This window comes from Antechinus flavipes, chromosome 4, assembly GCF_016432865.1.
Source record: "Antechinus flavipes isolate AdamAnt ecotype Samford, QLD, Australia chromosome 4, AdamAnt_v2, whole genome shotgun sequence".
Lineage (NCBI taxonomy): Eukaryota > Metazoa > Chordata > Mammalia > Dasyuromorphia > Dasyuridae > Antechinus > Antechinus flavipes.
The window spans coordinates 285,328,540-285,351,162 of record NC_067401.1 but is presented as its reverse complement, the minus strand read 5'-3'; the positions used below and the strand labels follow the sequence as shown (position 1 = coordinate 285,351,162).

Sequence of the window (22,623 nt, the reverse complement as noted above, 5' to 3'; positions counted from 1 at the left end):
CTTGAAAGTCAGATGTAGTTTGTATAGTGATTTGGCTAATTGGTTAGGAGAACTATGGCAACATCATTATTCTGAACAGATCAAGAAATCTGCTTAGTGTTGTCATAATATTACAAAAAATAGTATTGTATGCCATTCGTTGGCATAATAGTGAATTCATACTTAAATAGTGAAGGAATTTGCATACTACTCCCAACAGGATAGTATGAGCTACTGTTGGGGCAGGGCTTGACTTGCCTTTTTAAAAAATCTTTGTATTTCTAACGCTTATTACAAGCCTTTGCCTGTGGCAGGTCTTTAATGCACACTTATTGAATCAGATTGTTTTGTGATTAGAAAGTGATGTTTCATTTGCTTCTCACAACAACTTTGTGATAGATGGTACCTCAGATATTATGCCCATTTTGCAAATGAGGAAACTGAGACTTAAAGTAGTAGTGTTACTTGCTTACAGCTTAGGATTTGATCCCAAGGCTTCTTCTAACCAAGTTCAATCTGTATCCTTTCTAGTGCAATAAAATGGATATAATATTTAAGAAACTTGCTTTCATTAATACCTGAAGTAAAATTTTTAAAATAAAATTTTTAAATTTTAAACCTGACATTTTAAAAATGCTGATTAAAAGTGTATTATAGTGGAAAGAATATTGAATAGAGTAAGGAGATTTAAATTGTATTCCTGGATATTCTTTTACAAGCTGTGTTATAATAGGTAAATCATAGTCTGTAGTCTTCAGTTTATTCATTTATAAAATTAAGGCATTTGATTTAGTTGCTTTCTAAAAGTCCTTTTAAATATAAAGAAAATGACCTGACAATTCAGGTATCAACTTATAGCTTGTTGGATTATATCTATTTGGGAAAATTTTCAGGTATTTTAAAGTTCTGAAATATTACATATGAATCTCACGATGTTAGAGCTACAGTGGACCTGAATGATTCAGGGATGTTTAACCTTTTTTTGTATTATGGACTTCTTTTTAAGTTTGGTAGAGCTAATGTGACCCTTTCTCAAAATAGTGTTTCTGAATAAAAAAAAATAAAATATGTAACTTACAAAGGAAACCATTTATATTGAAATACATTTACACACACATACTCTCAAGACTCCAGGTTAAGAACTTTTGATCTAGTCCAAATATTTCTCCTCCCCCACTAAAAAGTAACTATATAGTTGAAAATACTCTTGGTTTAGGTAGAATGTGACCTGTGCAAAGATATGCCAGTTAGCATTTATTGCATGTGATATAGCCAAACCTTGACACGCAGTTGTCATAGTCCAACATTCTTTCTATTATATATACTATGCTGATGGTTTTGTGTGTGCACAAAAGTTTAATTTTATGAAAGTTATATAAAACATTTTGGGAAATAATTTTAGTTAAGGAAATGAAAACAGTATTTGTATTTTAATTGTTAATATTTGTTATCCTCCCAGATCTGATCTTTCCCTTAAAGTCCTTTAAACATTCTTAAACAGGATAAAGCTAGAAAACTGACCTATTTAGAAATAAACTAGATAGAGGTATCTAGAACTGACAGATTTCTAAGTTAGATCCAATTACAATCACACCTGTAATTGCCTGCCTACTGTATATAAGTTGTATCTTCAAGAGCTTTGTCCTTGAACTGAAGATTTGTTGCTGATTTAAGATATTACTGTTTAAGTTAAGCTCTAAGAAGATCATGGGAAAGGGCCCAAACTTAATGACATAACTACTTGGAAATCATTTTAGCCTTATTTCAGACTACTACTTGTTGTTTCCTAGTTTTATTCTATATATCCTACCTTCATAGATTTGATGAAGGCTATCTCCTATGCTTAGCATATACTATCTGAAACTGTATTAAAAAAGCCTCTTTCTAAAGACTCATTTAAGATTTGTGTTATGAAACCATAGACCTTCTAGCTAAATGTATTTTCTATTTTTCTCAAATTATCTTGGATCATTAGTTGTGTGGGTCATATTTTATCTACTTTTTATTGTATTTAGGTATATATTTTATCCATTCTGCCATTTATCCAAGAAGTAAGGGATTGGGTCATTTTTTCATTTCTGTATATTTAGGACCTAGTGTACATATTCTTCAGTTTGTTCAAAGGGTTCTAAAGGCCTGGAACAGAACGAGTTTATAATGATTAGCCAACAAGTTAGATGAACAGTGTCGTAGATAGAAAGGATAGGAAAAATAGTAATAGATAGGGGAAATGGGAAGAGAGAGAGGGTGGGAAGGAGAGAAGGAGGGAGAAATAAGTATGAGAGAATTTTCATTTGTGGTCACAAGTGTTCTATCCAGGCAGATTGTAAGTTTCCTTAAGGTAACTCAGAAGTATTTATTGCTATAAATCTGAGCTCAATTGAATAGTAGAATACTTTTTTAGTTCCATTCTAAGATAATGACACTAGCTTATAGCTATCTGTTCACTATTCTTATTTTGGTAGGTCATCACAATCAAAAGACAGTTGTCATAATATTAAAAAGAAAATTGGGGGAAAAATAAGTAATAGTTCAGAGAATTAAGTGTAATGGGAGCACTGATTTCATATCTTGGAAGTATTATAATTATTAAGATTTCCAACTTTGTGTTACTTGAAGGTGATATGAGAAGTTTGTTAAAAGTGCTGAGGAAAGTAGTTTGGAGTTGGAATGAGAACATTCGCATAGGATTCTCATTAAGTCAAAGCTTTTTTTCGCCAAAGCAGGCAGGCCAAATAGAGTGGGTAATAACAGTTAGGGTCAGAGGAAGAAAGCTTTTATACCAAAATTTTGGTCCTAACCCATGTTAGCAATACTAAGGCTACAAAAAAACAGTTTTGTTTTTTTCCCCCAGACAACAGCTTAGCTTCAGGGTCTGTTAAAAACAGTTAGTCAAAACAGGAACTTGGCTGCCTGGGTTCAAGGAATAGCTTAAAGGCAAGTATTCCTTCTGTGGGCCCAACAAATCTAAATATAGTTATGTTTGTGATTTTAGAAAACATTTATGTTAGCAATTTTCATAAGTTAGTTTAGGGTCCAGGGTTAGGTTTCACTATGTCCTCTACAAAGAATTATAGATATTATTTGGAATATGAAATCCTTTTCTTGTTGAATTGGAAAAAGTCAACAAAATGTCCTAATGAAAGGTGAATTAATTAATTCCCTGTTACTGAAGTTACACAAATTTTGATCCACCCTTGGAGAAGCATATCATATCTTTATTAAATGTCCTCACAAGGTTTTAATTCTGTTTAAAACAACTTCTTCAAAACTAGTCATGGACCCACACTTAACACCATACATCAAGATAAGATCAAAATGGGTTCATGATTTAGACATAAAGAACGAGATTATAAGTGAATTAGAAGAACATAGGATAGTTTACCTCTCAAATTTGTAGAGGAGGAAAGAATTTGTGATCAAAGAAGAATTAGAGGTCATTATTTATCACAAAATAGAAAATTTTGATTATATCAAATTAAAAAGCTTTTGTACAAACAAAACTAATTCTGACAAGATTAGAAGGGAAGCAATAAATTGGGAAAACATTTTTACAATTAAAGGTTCTGATAAAGGCTTCATTTCCAAAACATATAGAGAATTGGCTCTAATTGATAAGAAATCAAGCCATTCTCCAATTGCTAAATGGTCAAAGGACATGAACAGACAATTTTCTGATGATGAAATTGATACTATTTCTACTCATATGAAAGGGTGTTCCAAATCACTATTGATCAGAGAAATGCAAATTAAGACAACTCTGAGATACCACCACACACCTGTCAGATTGGCTAAAATGACAGGAAAAGGTAATGGTGAATGTTGGAGGGGATGCAGGAAAACTGGGGCTCTGATGCATTGTTGGTGGAGTTGTGAATGGATCCAACCATCCTGGAGAGCAATTTGGAACTATGCTCAAAAAGTTATCAAACTGTGCATACCCTTTGATCCAGAACTGTTACTGGGCTTATATTCCAAAGAGATATTAAAGAAGGGAAAGGGACCTGTATGTGCAAAACTGTTTGTGGCAGCCCTGTTTGTAGTGGCTAGAAGCTTGGAAAATGAATGGATGCCCATCATTTGGAGAATGGCTGGGTAAATTAGTGTTTATATGAATGTTATGGAATATTATTGTTCTGTAAGAAACGACCAGAAGGATGAATACAGAGAGGCCTGGGGAGACTTACATGGACTGATGCTAAGTGAAATGAACAGAACCAGGAAATCATCATACACCAATAACAATACTATATGAGGATCAATTCTGATGGAAGTGGATATCTTTGGCAATGAGGAAATGCAATTCACTTCCAATCAACCAGTGATGAACAGAATCAGCTACATGTAGAGAAAAAACACTGGGAAATGAATGAGGACTGCCTGCATTTTTGTTTTTCTTCCCAGGTTATTTTTACCTTTCTAAATCCAATTTTTCTTGTGCAACAAGAGAACTATATAAATATGTATACATGTATTGTATTTAAAATATACTTTAACATGTTTAACATGTATGAGACTACTTGCCATCTAGGGGAAGGGGTGGAGGGAAGGAAGGGAAAAGTTGGAACAGAAATGATTGCAAAGGACAATGTTGAAAAATTACCCATGCATAAGTTCTGTCAAAAAGCTATTAAAAAAAAAAAAGAGCAATCAGCATAAACAAACTGTTTAAACATGGGAAAACAAACAATTTCTTCAAGTCAGGATTCCCAGTCCTTAAACAGTTGATCCAAAGCAATAAAGTGGAGACTGAACATAATATATGGGCATTTCTTTGCAAAAATATACCAAGAAAGCACTATTGGTTGACAAGGAATAGAATCAAGGACTTCACTAATTTATTTGACTATATTCTGATAAACATTTAACAACTTTGTTACTGAAAATGTTATGTGTTTAATAAACTTTTATTACAAATTAATGTTCTATTTTTTATCGCACATATATGGTAAATTTCAGGAGTTATTTCTTTTCACTTTGAAATGTGGGTATGGGAAGGTATACTAGAAACCAAAAGATAGGGGTACTGAAAAAGGCTGGGAACACCTATTATAGATTATTATAGATTAAGTATTTTATTCTTTACTAAAAAAAAAAAAAAAGACAGTGGAGTAACTTGTGTTTTTGGGATACTTGTAGTGACCATTTCCCATGCCTGTGAGGGGGGATACTATCCCCTGATACTATTCCCATGTAGTGACCTATTCTTATGTAGTGACCAGTTCCTAGTGCATTTCTAGAGAAACTCATGTAGCTCATCTTTGTATTTAAATTAACATGATTTTAAAGGTATTTAGTACTTAATGATTTAATCCAATCCTTTCCTTTTACAGATAAAGAAATTGAGACCAGAAAAGTTAATTAATTTTTTAAAAAATGTACCAAACTAGTTAGTATCAAATAACTTTTTCTTTTTCTTCTTCTTCTTCTTCTTTTTTATTTTTTGGCTGTGGCATTTGGGGTTAAGTGACTTGCCCAGGTCATACAGCTAGAAAGTATTACGTGTCTGAGGCCAATTTTGAGCTCAGGTCCTCCTGACTTCAGGGCTGATGCTCTATCCACTGTGCCATCTAGCTTCCCCAGTAGCAGATAACTTCATGATTGTGCTTTTTTCCTATTATGTTGTGTTGCCTTTAAAAAAATTATTTCCTCAGCATTCTGCCATGGGAGACTAATAAATATTTTTTTCAATGAAAAAATCCCCCCCCCCCCCTGAAATCTTTGAAGGGAAAAGAGAAGGAGTAAAATTTTTAATATACCATATAAAATTTACTATTATATGAGAAGTTTTTAGCTCCTATTATATTGGTATGTAAAGATTTATTTTTTTCCCATATCAAAAAGAAATCTATTCGCCCCATCCCCTCCCATATAGTCTCACAAATCTGGTACTGGGGCGTTTATTTTGTACTAAAAAGTTCATTTACTTGCAGTGGCTTTGCTTTAGGACATATTTTAGATAGAAAGATTGTTAAAGTGAGCGAAGTGCTAAGATCAGAAGAAAATACTGAAGGGAAAAGTAGAATATTTAATTGATTTCATCATAAATTGAATAATAATGTTAATTTCTGCTTCCAAACCATTTCTTTCCTTTTCTTCCTTCAAAGTCTATGCATTTAGTTTATCCCAATTATTCCATCAAATTTCTTCACTTTTATTGTTGGATTACTGGAGAAAGTTTCAAAATAGAGATGATTTCACGTACTGGAAACTTATGGTGTAATTGTGGTGTATAAACTATGCTAAATTCTTACTTTTTATTATCAATGATTTTTGTTTTAATAATATTGACCTTTTATTATTTTCTAGAGCAACTGTTAAACACTTTTTCTTTTTTTCATTAATTTCCCCTACTTTCTTTCTTAACTGGTGATGACTTATATCCTTTTATCTTCTCACTGAGACTGGAAGCTAATCTTATAGGGGCTTCCACTACTCTCTCCTTCAAAATTTCTATGTTATTGTGAATTCTCTCTTCTTGATGCTGAAGAAAAGTTGTCTCTACAAAGTGCTTTTCCTCTCTTTCCTTTTAGATAGCTGCACCAGTAATCATTCAATCCCATTTTACTCATCTCTTTTCAATTTCTTTTCTTTGACTCCTTATCTACCCACAAAATATTAGCATATCTCATAATCATTAAGAAAATCTTCAACTACATTTATGACCAGTGTCCTCCTACTTTTTTATTTAATGATAATCCTCCTTGATTTGAACCAGATTTCCCGCACTATTTCATAGACTTGACCACTCTTGTCTTCACAATATTCCTTCCACCTTTCGCTTTCAAGACCCTTAAGTCTTTCTATATCTCTGAACTTCCTTTCACATCTCTTTTGCAGATATTCCTTCCAAATCTGCTTTTGCCTTCATTTATTCTCTTTTCTCATGGGATCCCTAGAATCTGAAATAGTTCCTCTAATCAGAAGACTTACAAATCTGCTTATCTAGTGTCGATTTTTCCTTATCTTCAGACCTGTATTTTCACCCAGCTTGCTAAATTCAATATATTCAGACCTTACATATTATATCTGACATTTATCTGATTTGGAGATGGAATATCATCTATGAGGAACAAAGAGTAGATTGGATCATAAGAATACCTGAAGGGGAAATCAAGTGTAAAGAAGAATAGAAAGGTAGGAAGAGGCCATGTTGTTTGAGTTTAACTGCCAAGTAGCAATTTATATTTGATTATGGAAGAAATAAGAAGCTACTGGAGCTCATAGCAGGCATTGGTAGTGACACAGACCTGTTTAGGAAAATCACTAGATTGAATAGATTGGGTAACTGGGTAATTTTAGCACATTTCTAGGGAACATCACTATACATACTGAAGTTCCTTGGATAACAGGGAAGAGTAGAGGGGATAAGACTTGTACTTAGGCTTTGAACTATTTGAAACAGGAAGGGGAATATTCTGGCAAAGAATTTAACAGTAATCAAGATCTAGATTAGGTCATATATTTTGATAGCATGAACTTCAAGGGAAGAGAAGGTGCTGAGAGAATGTGGTAGAAGAGTTTGGAAGTGACAGAGCAAGGGTTTAATCCAGACTCCCCTACCACAACCAGTAAATCCTGTATATGAGTGAAAGTTCAGCCAGTATTGCAGAGTGTTTGATGAAAGAAAATGTTCACTGAAGAAAGCAAAAAAAAATTTTTTTCTGGGTAACAATAGTTTATAAATGAATCATGGGTTAATTGAAAGTGATTTGGTAAGGAAACAAAGCATGGCCAGTTAGTAATGATACATATAGTATTGATGGCCCACATCATATGATACATAGACTATACATATAGTATTGATGAATAAGTCAGACCTACTTTTTTGGTATACTGAACCCTTTAGATTTTGGCATATTTGGTCAACAACCTCATTTTTGTTACAGGCTTTTAGTTCTCAGAATTGTTGACGTGAAGTTAACAATCATAACTCTCACTTACATGAACTGATGCTAAGTGAAATGAGCAGAACCAGGAGATCATTATATACGTCAACAATGATACTGTATGAGGATGTGTTCTGATGGAAGTGGATTTCTTCGACAAAGAGAAGATCTAACTCAGTTTCAATTGATCAATGATGGACAGAAGCAGCTACACCCAAAGAAAGAACACTGGGAAATAAATGTACTGTTTGCATTTTTGTTTTTCTTCCTTTTTTACTAATTTTTTTTTTTTTTTTTTTTTTTTTTTACTAATTTTACGTATTAAAAATACGGGTTATTTTTACTTTCTGAATCCAATTCTTCCTGTGTAACAAGAGAACTGTTTGGTTCTGCACACATATATTGTATCTAGGATATGCTGTGCCATATTTAACATGTATAGGACTGCTTGCCATCTGGGGGAGGGGGTGGAGGGAGGAAGAGGAAAAGTCGAAACAGAAGTGAGTGCAAGGGATAATGTTGTAAAAAATTACCCAGGCATGGGTTCTGTCAATAAAAAGTTATAATTATGAGAAAAAAAAACCAATCATAACTCATTTGGTTTGTGAATTCTCAGGGTTTTTTTTTTTTTTTTTTTTGGTGGAATATTTAATTTTCTTTGGGTTAGAGCCTAAATTTTATTCAACATTAATCGTTCTGTGCTTGAAGTATGAACTAATGGCAATGTATACATTTGACAGTAGGATAGAGGGAACCTTTTCTGTTTTTTACATGTTCCTTGTATAGACCATATTATTTTAAAAATATGTCATGGAATTAAGATTTGAAAATTGGAGTTTTATTTAGATTCTCTTACCAAAATGAAATTGTTCAATAGAATAATAATATAAGACAGGATGCCACTTGTTATTCTAAAGTTTCCCAGGAATAGGAAGTACATTGTATTTAAACATAGAATGGAAAAAAGTGAGGGGATCAGGAAAATTTGCTGTTCACCTGAAGTAATAATAGCACTTAAAATTTATTAATCAACAAGCATTTATTAAGAATAATTACATACCACAGACTGATAGTTTGTGGGAATACAAAAATGAAAGTGAAACAGTTTTCTGGTTTCAAAGACCATATATTCCACGATATACATTTATAAAGCACAAAATATATACATGAAGAATACAAATGAGGTAGTTTTAGTAGGAAGTGCATTAGAAGTTGAAATCAGGAAAGGCTTCCAAAAAAAAGAGTATCCACATTCAAACTGAGTTTTTAAGGAAATGGAATTCCAAAAGCTGAAAGTGATAAGAGAAAGCATTCCAGGCACAAGAGGCAGCTGAGGACAAAGGCACTGAGATGGAAGGATAGAGTGTTGTATGTGAAGAACAACAAGTAAGTCAGTATAGATGGACTTCAGAGGGTAATAATTTGTAATTTGGAAAGCTGAGAAGGGGCCAGACTAAAGAATTAAAATGCCAGAAATAAGAATTTTTATCTATTTTATCCATCCTAGAGGTAATAGGTATTGGGGCTTATTGAGGGCATCTGTGTGTGAGGTAGGGGAAATAATAAGAAGAGTATGTATGCCTGTGGCATGATCAGATCTGTATTTAGTAAAATAATTTTGTGTGGCGAATAAATTGGAGTGGGGAGAGATGAGGTATGAAAACTAAATAGAAGATTATTGTAATGGGTAGTCCACTCAAAAGACTTGAACTTGGTGCAGAATGAGTAGAGAATTTATAAATACTTCATAATGATTCTATAAAGTGGATAGTACAAATATTCTTATTCTTACTTAACTATTAAGGTTACTAAGTAAGTGCTGGAATTCAAACTTGAGTCAACATATGAGTTCACTATTTCTATCCCCTCCCTTCCCCCGACTATACCAATCCGCAGTCCATTGATCTGCCTATCCCTTTCCTCTCTTTGGAAGCAAAATGTTAGGATATCAAATTAGTAGGTAAATTAAAATTAAATAATGATTAACTTAAATAGAAATTTATGAGGCCTATAAATGTATAAATTACTATCTTTCTATCATAACAAAATAGCCTACATGAATATTCTAGCATACACTACAGCCTTCCAGATATAAAATCTATATACCTCTGAAATTTAGAGCTGTCTTAAGTCCAGTTACCTGTTACTTTTCGGATGAAATACAAACTCCTCTATTGGTTGTCTTTCCAGTCTTGGTTTTGTACTCTCCTTTTCATGAATTCTATGTTTCAGCCAAACGAGACTTCTTAATTTCTATTTGCATTATCTTTAGTTTCTGTGACACTGTACTGACTAACATACTCCATGTCATGACTATATTTGCTCACCTGTCTCTTTAAAAAAAAAAAATCCCCAGTTCCCTCAAAGTTAAGTTCAAGACTACCTAATACTTGACTTTACAGATCTCTGTAGTTTCAAGTGTGTGCTCCCTTCCCCAATTTATCTTGTATGCAGATGCTTAGAGATACATAAACATTCATTTTTTTTCCCTGAGGCAATTGGGGTTAAGTGACTTGTCCAGGATCACACAGCTAGGAAGTGTTGAGTGTCTGAGACCAGATTTGAACTCAGGTCTTCCTGACTTCAGGGGTGCTGCTCCTATCCACTGTGCCACCTAGCTGCCCCGCACTCATTTTTTCTAATAGAATATAAGTTCTCTAAGAACGGGAACAGAGAACGTGAATTGTTTCAAATTTTTCTCTTTATCCCTAGTGCCTAGCATAGTATTTGACACACGGTAGACTTGTAATAAATGTTGCTCTATTGCTTGATCTATGTGATCTAGCCCCGCCATCTACTTTGTCTTACTTTCTACTTGGTTACTTCCTTGTACATTTGTTTTTTTACTTTCCTACCCATTGAAACAATTTTACAGTTTAAGTCTTATCCTTCCTTCAAGGCCCAAGTGAAATTTTAACTATCAAATGAAATCTTTGATCCAGTTCTTAGTGAATATTATTCTGAACTCCCTTATACTTATTGTTTATACCACTCATTTGGTACTTAATACAAAGTAATAGATATATCTGTTTTATTTTTGTGTTCTGAATGTGTACATTGCCCAAAATACAATAGGTCCTTAAATATTTATCATTAAGGTTGAATTATTTGAAATAGGTATTGACATTTATTTACATAGTTAATAGTACAACTAAAGTTAGTACGTTGGACTGTATGACACTGAAGTTCCTTCTCTTGGTCTTAAATCTGTGTTTTTTTCCCCCTGATCCTTTTTTGAATCAAAGCTTTTTATTTTCAAAACATGCGAATTTTTCCACATTGACCCTTGCAAAACATTGTGAGTTCCAAATTTTACCCTCTTCCCCCCACCCCCTTCTTTAGATGGCGAGATATTTTTGTTTCTTTTGTGCACTACCAGTGAATGGAATCAAGGTGGTCTTTATTTTTAGTCCAGTTTACTTCTTTAAAAACCCATCTCTGAGAAATTTTGAATTGTAATAGGGTTAAATCTCACTTTAAGGGCGGTCAATCTTTAAATTTGAAATATAGGCACTTAATAGTGAATATTTTTTGTTCTACTAGCTTAAGGTAGACTGCCTGGTTCATAAAGATCTCTTGGGAAAAAATTTAGTTATATTTTGGAAGAAATTTTCAAATAAAAGAAGCATATTTATATTTTCTTGATGGAATGACTTTTGGTGACTTGAATTTTAAGTTATAATGCTTTGATATATTGTTTCCTTTACAGTCAGTGAAAATTTCTCAGAATTCTGGATTTGAAATTAGAAAATATGAAATTTTAAATTGTAACTCTTCCCACTTATTGTCTATGTGATTGTGGGCAAATTATGAGTCCTTATGGACTCTGGTTTCCAGATAAGAGGGTCAAATTATAGTCCTGGGTTTTTAACTTTATTGTAGGGTTTGTGAACTTAAAAAAAATACTATATTTTAGCGTAATTAGTTTCAATTGTAATATTTTGTGTTTTATATATTTAAAAACATCATTATGAAGGGTTTTATAGATTTCACCAGAATGCCAAAATGCCCTATGAGTTTAAAAAAAAGTTAATCCCTGAACTAAACAATTTCAAAGCTTCCTCTGGCTTTAAAGTTACATGATTTAATGAGTATTTTATTTAGGATCATAATGGCTCTGGAAACGACAGCATTTGAACTCTGAAGTCTTATAAATCCAAGTTCATCATATTGCTGATTTTTAAAAAAGTATATTTTGTTATAAGCTTACATTTGTTTAATATTAAATTTACTGTTTGCAAAGTATTTTCTTTACAAATACCTTTGAGGTATTAGAAGTATTGACAAGGTAGTGTGGACATACATCTGAGGCAGGAATTGAATCTAGGTTTCCTTACTTCACATACAATCCTCTTTCTACTATACTTTCATGCCCCTTACTATTTAATAGTAGTGAGTTTAATGAAATGGTACATGACATGTCTACTTTAGTCAGATTCTAAGTGAGAACTAAAATTGTGTCTTTTTCAAATTTTCCAGTATCACTATTAAAATTCTCATCTTAAACTAAAGGCTTGTTTGTGGTTTGGCTGGTGATGTATATGTATACACATAAACACATGTGAGATTATATAGTGAAATATTAGTTATATATGTGTGTGTCATACACACATAATCCAGATTTGTGAATCTTAATTAGATTTAATCCTAATTTTACAAAGAGCTTCCTTTTTTTTTTTAAAGTTCCAAAATAGCACTAAATATGTAGATAACTTTGAAGAAATTGCTCAATATGTTTTGATAGTATTTAGTATAAGGAAGTCCTGATAAGCTCTCTTCCTTTTTTTCTTTTTTATCAATTCATCAGATTTCTTTGTGGTAATATTAAAAATAGCATTTATTCAGTCCTTCAAGATTTGTAGAATTATTTACAATTATTGTCTTTTATTATACTCAAAACAATCCTGAGAAATAGGTGCCATTATTATCCCCATTTTACAGGTGATGAAACAGACAGAAATTAAGTAGCTTACACAGGCTTATACATCGTATACACAGTATACACGATATGTAAGCAAGACTGAATTTGAACTCATCTCCCTGACTCCAGATCCAAAAGTACTGCTGCCATCTAGTCCCCTCTGCCAAATCTTTTGTTACATCTCAGTTCTGCTTTGATATGCTTTACATCTTTGATTCTTTCTTATCACATAATTGAAGAAGAAATAAGTTATTCTTTTGGAAATAATTGGCTTTACAACTTAAAAAACTTTTGAGATTGGAGGTCAATGTTAGATAAATTTATTTCTCTAGTATTCCATTTAGAACAATTATTTCTGTTTCTAGATTTAAAGGAAAAATAATTTTTAAAATTTGAATGATTTTTCATGCAATTCAAGTTTATCTCTCACATAACCTTTATTTTGATTAACAATAGTTGAAATCTTAAACTATGTTCTGATATTTAAAAAAAATAATTTAAATAGCAGTATTTATTCCAATATGGTATAAAGGTTAACACAGTAACTACTTTTGTCTTTGCTATGAAGTAAAAGGTTAATTGTCTCTTTTTAAAAATTTCTTTTTGACAGAACAAACGCGATTAAAAAATATCAGAAAAGTATATGGAAGATGTTTATGGTATCGTTTACGGTTATTAAAACCCCAGCCAAATGTAATTCCCACAATAAAGTAAGTATTGATTCTTTTTTCAGAAAGAATTTGATTGCCTACTAAGTTCAAGGCATTGGTGAGAAAAAAATTAAGTTCCTGGTCTTGCAAGATTAAGTATGTTTATAAGTCAGTATTATAAAAGACAAAATGATAAGTGACCTAAGAAGGGTTCATATAAAACTGAAAGTTTAGAGAAAGATTAGCTTGTTTCTGCCTTGGGGCAATTAGGGAAGCTTTCATGGGATTGAGTAGTACCTTAAAGAAAGAGTGTAGAATTTTAACCAAGTGGAAATTGTGAGGAAGATATTTTAGGCAGAATAGTTAAGCAAAGGAAAGGAGGCTGTAAGTAAAGGATGTGTTGGGGGGGAAATCAAATAGTCCAGTTTGATTAGAAATTGGGAGGTGGAGGTTAGAGAAATAGATTAGGCCCAGACCTTAAAGAACTTTGTTAAGCTAAGAATTTACTATTAGCAGTAAATAGTAGATATATCAATCAACAAAATATTCAACAAATGTCTACTGTATGCTAGACTGTGCTAAGTGCTGGGGATACAAAGATGTCTGTGCTGTCAAGAAAGTTACCTTCTAATTGGGGAAGACAGCATAGAGGGAGGCAAAATAATTACAAGGTAATTTTATTGACAATTAAGGGAATCAGGGGAAGCCTCATACTGAAAGTGAAATTTGAGCTGATCTTTGAAAGAAACTAGGGGTTTTAAAAAAGTAGAATTGAGAAAGGAGTGAATTACTGTCAACTGTGGGAATCCAAGGCACGAAAAGTGGAATGGTATTTTGATTGGACTGTGAGGGGGAATGATACATAAGAAAACTAGAAAGGTAAATTGGGGAATAAACACTGAGAGGCTTTGAAAGCCTATGTATTGCTCCTTCAGGATAAAGGGAGAGGCCCTTAGTTTCTAGAATAAGGGAGTGAAATGATCATATCTATACTTTAGAGATATTATTTTGGGTGCTTTGTGCAAGGTAGTTTAGAGGGGAAAGTTGAAAGATTTTGTGCTTTAGGAAATCTAGTGAGATAGTGATATATGGGGAGACTGGGACTCAGACTTAATGTAGGGAAATCAACTCAAAGCATCTTATCATGGCTCTAGAAAGAAGTAAAGAGTATTTAAACTACCATGGTGGTGGTGAAAATTGATTGAAGGATTTAGTAACTAGAATGAAGATTTAAAGGAGAGAGAGGAATCAAAGGTAATTGACATTTTTACCCTGGATGCCTGGGAGACTGGTGGGGCTATTAATAGGAAGTAGGAACATTCGGAGGGGAAGCCCTCTTGTGTTCATACTTTTTGCTCATGGTGTTCCTATGCCTAGATAACCTTTTCTCTTTTTTGCTGATTTTCTCTCTAACCTTTAAAACCCATCCTTCTCTTCCTTCTCTTTTAAGTATTCCTCATCCTTCTTGTCAATAACTAAACTTTTTTGGACTTCACATAGCTTTTTATTTTGTAGTTCTAATGTGTTTGTCATGTAATGGCATATATTATAGATGTCTCTTTGTTTTGTCCTCCACCCCAATTAAAATAAAAACTCCATGTGGGCAAGGACTGTTTTATGTGTAAGTTTTGTATCTCCATTGCCTAGCACAGCAACTTTTACAACAGTAGGTGCTTAATAATACCTGACATAGTACTTTAAATTTTGCAAAATACCTTACATATATTATCTCACTTGAGTATCAAAAAAAACTTCATGAAATTATCTCCATTGTACAAATGAGAAAACAAATTCAGATAACTTTGGGTTGTAGTACTTGAAGGGAAAGGATTTTAAAGTGATGAGTTTATTTTTGGATAGATTGAATTGATGTGAAAAGCACATTGAGGTATAGATATCTGGGAAGCAGTTAGAAATAATAGATTGAAGGTTAGATTAGAAATGTATTCATAGAGATTTAAACTGGAATAACAAGTTAGAAAGAAAAGAGCATTTAGAATAGATCCTTGCAGATGAAAGAGGAAGAGGAGCCAGTGAAGGAAGCAGAAAGGCAATTTTTTCCTCATCGTTGTTTATGCTATTATTAATACATTTAAGTAAGTCTTGTAAAACAAATTTCTAACACTACTACTAGCAATAGCACTTTCAAAGAAATAATGTGATAGTGATAATCAGATCACGAGGGCAGCATTACAGCTTGACATCTAAGACTTTTACAGTAAATAGATGTTTAAATGCAACATTCTCATTTTAGTTCCTTCAGATATTTTAATTTGGGTAGATGTGATTACATTTTGATTTTCTTTTAAATATGTGAAAAGATAGAAAAATGTATTTCTTAATTATAAAATGCTTTCCCCTGTTTGCAAAACAGTCCTGTGTTAAAAATAACTACTATTACAAAAATCAAACTCCACAAAAAGTGGTTTTTCTTACTATTTGTATAGGATTAACTTTATAATAGTCCTCAGATATATTTAAACTATTATATTTTAACATTTTACATATTTAATATTTTACATATTACATTACATATATATTTTTAGTATTATATATTAAAATACATTTATATAAAACAAAACGTAGAATTAATCTTTTTAATGAATAGTTTAAAATTGTTGTTTATAACATTTTACTGGCTGCATTTTAAATTTAGACTTTAAAATACATGGTTTATATCATTTTTATTCTTCTGTTCTGCTGCCTGTTGATATTTAAGTTGATAATTGATGATATTTTGAATCTCTTGAGTGTTATTTTCTCTATAATTTATTTTACTGGGAACACTAAACAGTTTGTGATTCACTTTATTTGAAGGTAAAGTTTAAAAGCCATTTATCTTCAGAAAAAAGGCAGCTGCTGATACTAACTCAGATAGTTAAAAAGCCATCGTGAACTTTTATGTTTCTTTAATCCTGGAATAGCTTTCAAAATTTAAAAAAAAAAAAAATTGTAGTCCCTAGTTTGTCTTTTCCCACATTCCTAAAAGTAGGGGCCAAATGTGGGAAATTTCAAAGAAAAAATTTGTGAACTATATTTTAAGAAAGAACATGGAGGCAGCGTAAAGTGAATTCCATTAGTTCCTTGTCTCAACATCCAATGTGGAATTATCATGTTATTTTTTGAGTTTCCAGTGCAAACCACCAAACCCAAGTGTGCACCTTGTTTTTATTTCAATGAAAAGATCCCATAATTAGTAAATGGATTATTATTATTAGATAATTGTGGACACTGAGTTTAAATGTTAATAGCATACTTTTGTTGAAGTGAATCAGATTTTTGTGTTTGTTGTTTTGATCATCCTGTTTATTTTTCTTGCAGTTACTTTCAAACAAATCAAAATATATAAATCTGTTTACATCATACTCGTTTTTTCCCCCCAAACAGGAAAATAATTCTGCTTGCAGGGTGGGCATTGTTTTTATTCCTTGCATACAAAGTTTCCAAAACAGACAGAGAGTATCAAGAATACAACCCTTATGAAGTCTTAAATTTGGATCCTGTAAGTAGTGTTTTTTGTGTAATGCACATTAATTTAATGAATCCATGAAAATTAGTGTAGGCCCAGCTCCTAACAAAAATTAGATAGTGGGCAAATAAATAAAAGTTTAGAAATGCAACTCTCAGTTCTGGTATTAAATTTTCTTTTCAGGATATTTTCATCAGGATTAATTTTTGATATTTGTTTAATCATTCTGTTGCTGAGAACTTGGTGAACTGGTAAAAAACTTAAATAGTAAAAGGTTTTTTTTTTTTTTTTTTTTTCCCTTGTGTGAAGCTGTTTAAATGATCGGAATCAAAGATTCTGAGATCTAAGATCTGGGAATCATAGATTTAGAGTTAGGAAAACCTAAAGTGAGCAATAAAGATTAATCACCAGGCATTTATTAAGCACCTATTATAATCTGAGTGTTGGGGATACAAAAATAAAACTATTCCTGCTGTCAGGAAGCTTCTATTTTATTGGGGGAGAGAATATATGTGTATATATGTTTATTCAAAATACATAAAAATAAATAGAAGTTACCTTTTTGAGGGGAGAGAAGGCACTAACAACTAGAGGAATCAGGAAAGGCTTTTTATAGAAAGGGGTGCTGTAGCTGAGTCTATTGGAAATTAGGGATGCTAAGAAGTAGAAGTATGGTGGGAAGACATCTATGGTATGATCAAGGTCTTAAGAAAAACATCATGATTCAGCGACATTAATTTGCAATAAATAGTTGGACAATTTCAAAGTTGCATGAAAGCTAAGATGATTTAGAATTGATAGTGTCAAATATAGGGGAAAACTTAAAATTTACTGAGATGTTCTTCCCCACTCTCCCTTTGATGTGAGGTGCTATTTTCAGATTGATGAATAATGTGGGGGGGGGGGGTGGGCGGGAAACAGCTCATTGGCAGAGTGGATAGAGCACTGGCCCTGAAGTTAGAAGGACCTAAATTCAAATCTAGCCTCAGACACTTAACACCTCCTAGCTATGTGACCCTGGACAAGTCACTTAACCCCAGTTGCCTTGCAATCCCTCCCCCCAATTAAAAAAAAAAAAAAACCAATAAAAAAATAACTAGGAAATTTCTTTTAGATGCTACTTAGCATTTTAGAATGGAAAGGGACCTCCTACTTGATCTACTTGGGTTGCCTTATCTTACAGATGATGAAAACAAAGCTTTCTTAAAATTGAGGCTTGTTCAAAGTCTATAAATGGCACAGGCCGAACTTAATTTCTTTCATCTTTCTTCCCAGTTCCTCTCACTTTCCCTGCCCCTCAACATAGAAAAACTGTTGAGTGGAATGGGTTGAGCCTACAAAGCATGTTTATATAATAGTGTTTGGATTGCATGCTATGTAGTATATACAATACTATTATATAGAATAAATGGCTCAGGTTTTATTAATTGATTGCTATTAAATGAAAAAAATCATAAATAAGCATGATAACTTTTTGGTCATTTTAATACTCTAAAAAAGTATAATGAAAAGTTTTAGTAGTAATTATTAGTCAAGACATTAAATGGATTAAAGGTTTGGCAACAAATGAAACTGGATAAGTCTTCTGATCTTTATGTTGAAAATTAAACTATTTCACTTGGTGACTCTTTTAGCTAAAAGTTTTAATTTACTCAAATATTTTCATGATGTTTAAATCTGAGTGTAATACTTTGTTTTATAGAATGTCAACTGTGAATAAGTGATAATGATAATGTTTTTTCTTAGTTCATTGTTGTTTGCATTTTAGGTTATGTAATATGATGGATTGTATATTTAGTGCAGTGTCATTGACTTAGTACTAATATTTTTTTTATTTTAGGGGGCCACAGTAGCAGAAATTAAGAAACAGTATCGTTTATTATCACTAAAATATCATCCAGATAAAGGAGGAGATGAAGTTATGTTCATGAGGATAGCAAAGGCCTATGCTGCGTAAGTATTTTACTCACACTCTCTAATATGTACTAAACATTTTAATGTAGTGGTAAAAGTAGTTTATTTTTTTCCTTAAAATAGGAAAATAAAAGTACCTCTTTGGTTATTACCTTTATATTGACAAGTATTTTTGCCATATGAATTATTGAGTAATGATTTAAGTAAAATGACATGTTAAGCAAGCCTTTTTGGAAATTTTAGGTTTTTATCTCCATATTCCCCTTTCTTTCCCTTTCTTCTCTTCTATTCTGTTGGTTCATTATCTTTCTAATCTATTATGCTGGATTATTTTTTTTTTAATCTATATACATGTATATGTGTCTATATACATGTATATGTGTGTAAAGATACATACAATTTCTTTGTTTTTCTTCTTTTAGAGAGTCTATCTGATCTGCTGTTGAACCTTTTCTCTTTATTCTCATACTTTGTTGTCCTCATCATGACAACTTACTCCTTTTCTATCTGCTATTATATGTGGATATTTAGGGTTTTCTTTTGGCTATTTGTCAGTTTTTCCCTTAAAGAAGACTTTTAAAACTTCTAATTGTTTTTCCTGCATTGCTTAAAGTAATATTGCCAAAATACAGGTATTGTGTGTGTGTGTGTGTGTGTGTGTGTGTGTGTTTGTCTTTTCCTCTATTTTATTAAATTGTATTTGTTGGGGCAGCTGGCTGGCATAGTGGATGATTGATTGATCACTCTGACCCCAGAATTGGGAGAACCTGAGTTCCAAATATGACTATAGACACTTGGCATTTAGTGGCTGTGTGACCCTGGGCAAATCACTTAACCCCAATTGTATTTGTATTTTGTACAATTGTGCCAATTGTACAGATGGTTCCTGTAGACATTTGTTAATACAATAGAATAATTTCATATGTAGGATGTTGCAGAAATTCTTAACTTTTTTTTGTCATGAACTCCTTTGGCAGTTTGCTAAATGTTCTACATTCCTTCACAGAATAGTGTTTTTAAATACATAAAATCCTTAGAATTATAAGAAGAAACCAATTATGCAGAAATACAGTTATCAGACTATATATATATATATTTTTTTTAATTTCACAGACCCAGGCTAAGAAACCTTATCCTATAGTGATCTTTCTCCCATCTGTTCCACTTTGATCTCATAGTTACATAATAGCGATGAGGATTAGTAGATAGTCTCTGTATATTGTGAGCTCTATTTTTCCCTTTTTTTTTTCCAATTTTTTTCTGAAGACAAAAGAGTCTATTTCTCTTTGTTATTGAAGTGAGTTCAGTGATTGATGGGAACTGTCAGGATTGGAGAAACATGATAAAATTGCCAGAAGCTTATCTTCTTTCTTATTCCTAGCAATATTCACTTATCTATTAAATAATTATGACCTGGAGAAAAGAATAATTGCATTTTGAGGAGAGTTTGGGTAATACATGTTATATATGCTGATAGTTCCTGCCCAAGGAAGTAGGACCAATATTGCTATGATGGAAATAACATAATAAATATGAATCTTGGCAGATTCCTTTTTGTACTGTGAATGGCATAGCTCAGAAAATGGGATAATTTGTCCTGTATTCTTAAAACACACCTACCAGTGCTACCATTCAGTCACAGTGTCTTGAACTTTTAGGTAATTTAAAAAAAAAAAAAGCCTGCAAGGTGGTGTTTTTATTTTTCTTCCTTCCCAATTCTTTCCCTACTCCTAAAAGCAAAATAAAAAATTTCCTATATTCTTATCTTTCATCTCTTCTCCCCTCTCTCTCTTCCTCTCTCCTTCCCCCCAATTATCTACTTAAAGCCCCAGATAAATATTCCTGGGTAAAGGTACATGGAGAAATAATTTACTTATAGCCTGAAGTTAGATGTTGAAAATAATTGACAAGTCACAGTTGACAAACTTAGTCTAATTAGGTCTTTTGTACAAAAACAAGATAATAGTGTTTCAATACTTTGCTTCTTATTGGCACAGTAGTCCAGTCAGTTATGTTTAGTGGTGGTATAGAAAATGTGACAGCTATATTACCATGCTCTTCCAGCTTTTTTTTTTTTTTTTACAATAGTACGAGAGAATAAAGGTATGGAACTATCAAAATTAAGTCTTTTGATGGTTAGGGTGTTGAATATGTGATTGTTGTATGTGACTAGAAAAATGCTGTATACATAGAATCTGTTGTTAAGCCAGTTTTCCTCTTTATTGCTATAGTTTAGATGTATATAACAAAGATGCTTATAAACAAAAGGTTAGGATATAGGGTAGAGTTAAAATACTTTTTCTACATAAATGTATGGGTTTATCTATATTATATATATATCAAAATCTTGACAATTTTGTTTTTATTCAGTGAATATCAAGGAACCATTGTATTTCACTCATTCTTCAAGCTGATAAATATGCTTCTCTTAGTCTTCTGGTCTAATAATGTTTACATTTATATATTTCTTTAAATTTTTACAATCTTTTCCTTTTGAAAATAAATTTTATTCTTTGGGGGATTGAGCTTGATGGATCTTGAATTTGGGAGTTTTCAGCTGTAGTAAATTAAAGCTGAAAGGGTGTCTTCCCTAAGTATGACCAGCCTCAGTATGGTACAGCCCTAAGAAGGAGGGGTTGCTTAAGGATGGATAAACTTACTGAGGTTCAAGTGGAGCTGGTCAGATCTGGTTTTTTTTTTTTTAAATTTTTAATTGAAGCTTTTTATTTTAAAAATATATGCAATGATATTTACCATTGCCCTTGCAAAACTTTGTGTTCCAATTTCCCTTTCCTTTCCTCTCACTCCCTCCCTGAGATGGCAAGTAAATATGTTGAACATGGTAAATATATATGTAAATCCAATATAGGCATATATACAGTTATCTTGCTGCACAAGAAAAATCAGATCCAAAAGAGAAAAAAAATGAGAAAGAAAATAAAATTCAAGCAAACAACAAAAGAATTGAAAATGCTATATTGTGATCTACACTCAGTTCCCACTGTCCTCTCTCTGGGTTTAGATGGCTCTCATCATTACAAGATCATTGGAACTGGCCTGAATCATCTCACTGTTGAGAAGAGCCATGTCCTTCAGAATCATTGTATAATCTTGCTGTTGCCGTGTACAATGATCTCTTGTTCTGCTCATTTCACTGAGCATCAATTCATGTAAGTCTCTCCAGGTCTCTCTGAAATCATCTTGCTGATCGTTTCTCAAAGAACAATAATATTCTATAACATTCATATACCGTAACTTACTCAGCCATTCTCCAACTGATGGGCATCCACTCAGTATCCAGTTTCTTGCCACTATAAAGAGGGCTGCTACAAACATTTTGGCACATACAGGTCCCTTTCCCTTCTTTAGTATCTCTTTGGGGTATAAGCCCAGAAGTACCACTGCTGGATGAAAGGGTATGCACAGTTTGATAACTTTTTGAGCATACTTACAAATTGCTCTCCAGAATTGTTGGATCAATTCACAATTCCACCAACAATGTATCAGTGTCCCAATTTTCCCAAATCCCCTCCAACATTTGTCATCATCTTAGCCAATCTGAGAGGTGTGTAGTAGTTATCTTAATTTGCATTTCTCTGATCAATAATGATTTAGAGCACCTTTTCATATAACTTGAAATAGTTTCAATTTCTCCATCTGAAAATTATCTGTTCATATTCTTTGTTGATCAGAGCTTCTGTGCTTATCAGTAGTGGGGTCAGACCTCTGAGTGACTACTGTACTCTGGGCAAGATGAGGAGATCCAGTTTTCTGTCCTCCTAAACTCATTGAGATTATGCC

The 22,623-nt window shown here is 32.6% G+C and overlaps 1 protein-coding gene across 1 annotated transcript in view; it reads left to right on the top strand.

Moving 5' to 3' along the window:
• SEC63 (SEC63 homolog, protein translocation regulator) overlaps positions 1–22,623 on the top strand; it is a 69,569-nt gene that overhangs the window by 9,828 nt on the left and 37,118 nt on the right. Inside the window, exons 2-4 of the mRNA XM_051997490.1 lie at positions 13,400–13,499; positions 16,827–16,941; positions 18,749–18,861. Coding sequence (XP_051853450.1) covers positions 13,400–13,499; positions 16,827–16,941; positions 18,749–18,861 — 328 coding nt within the window. The remainder of the gene's footprint in view (positions 1–13,399; positions 13,500–16,826; positions 16,942–18,748; positions 18,862–22,623) is intronic.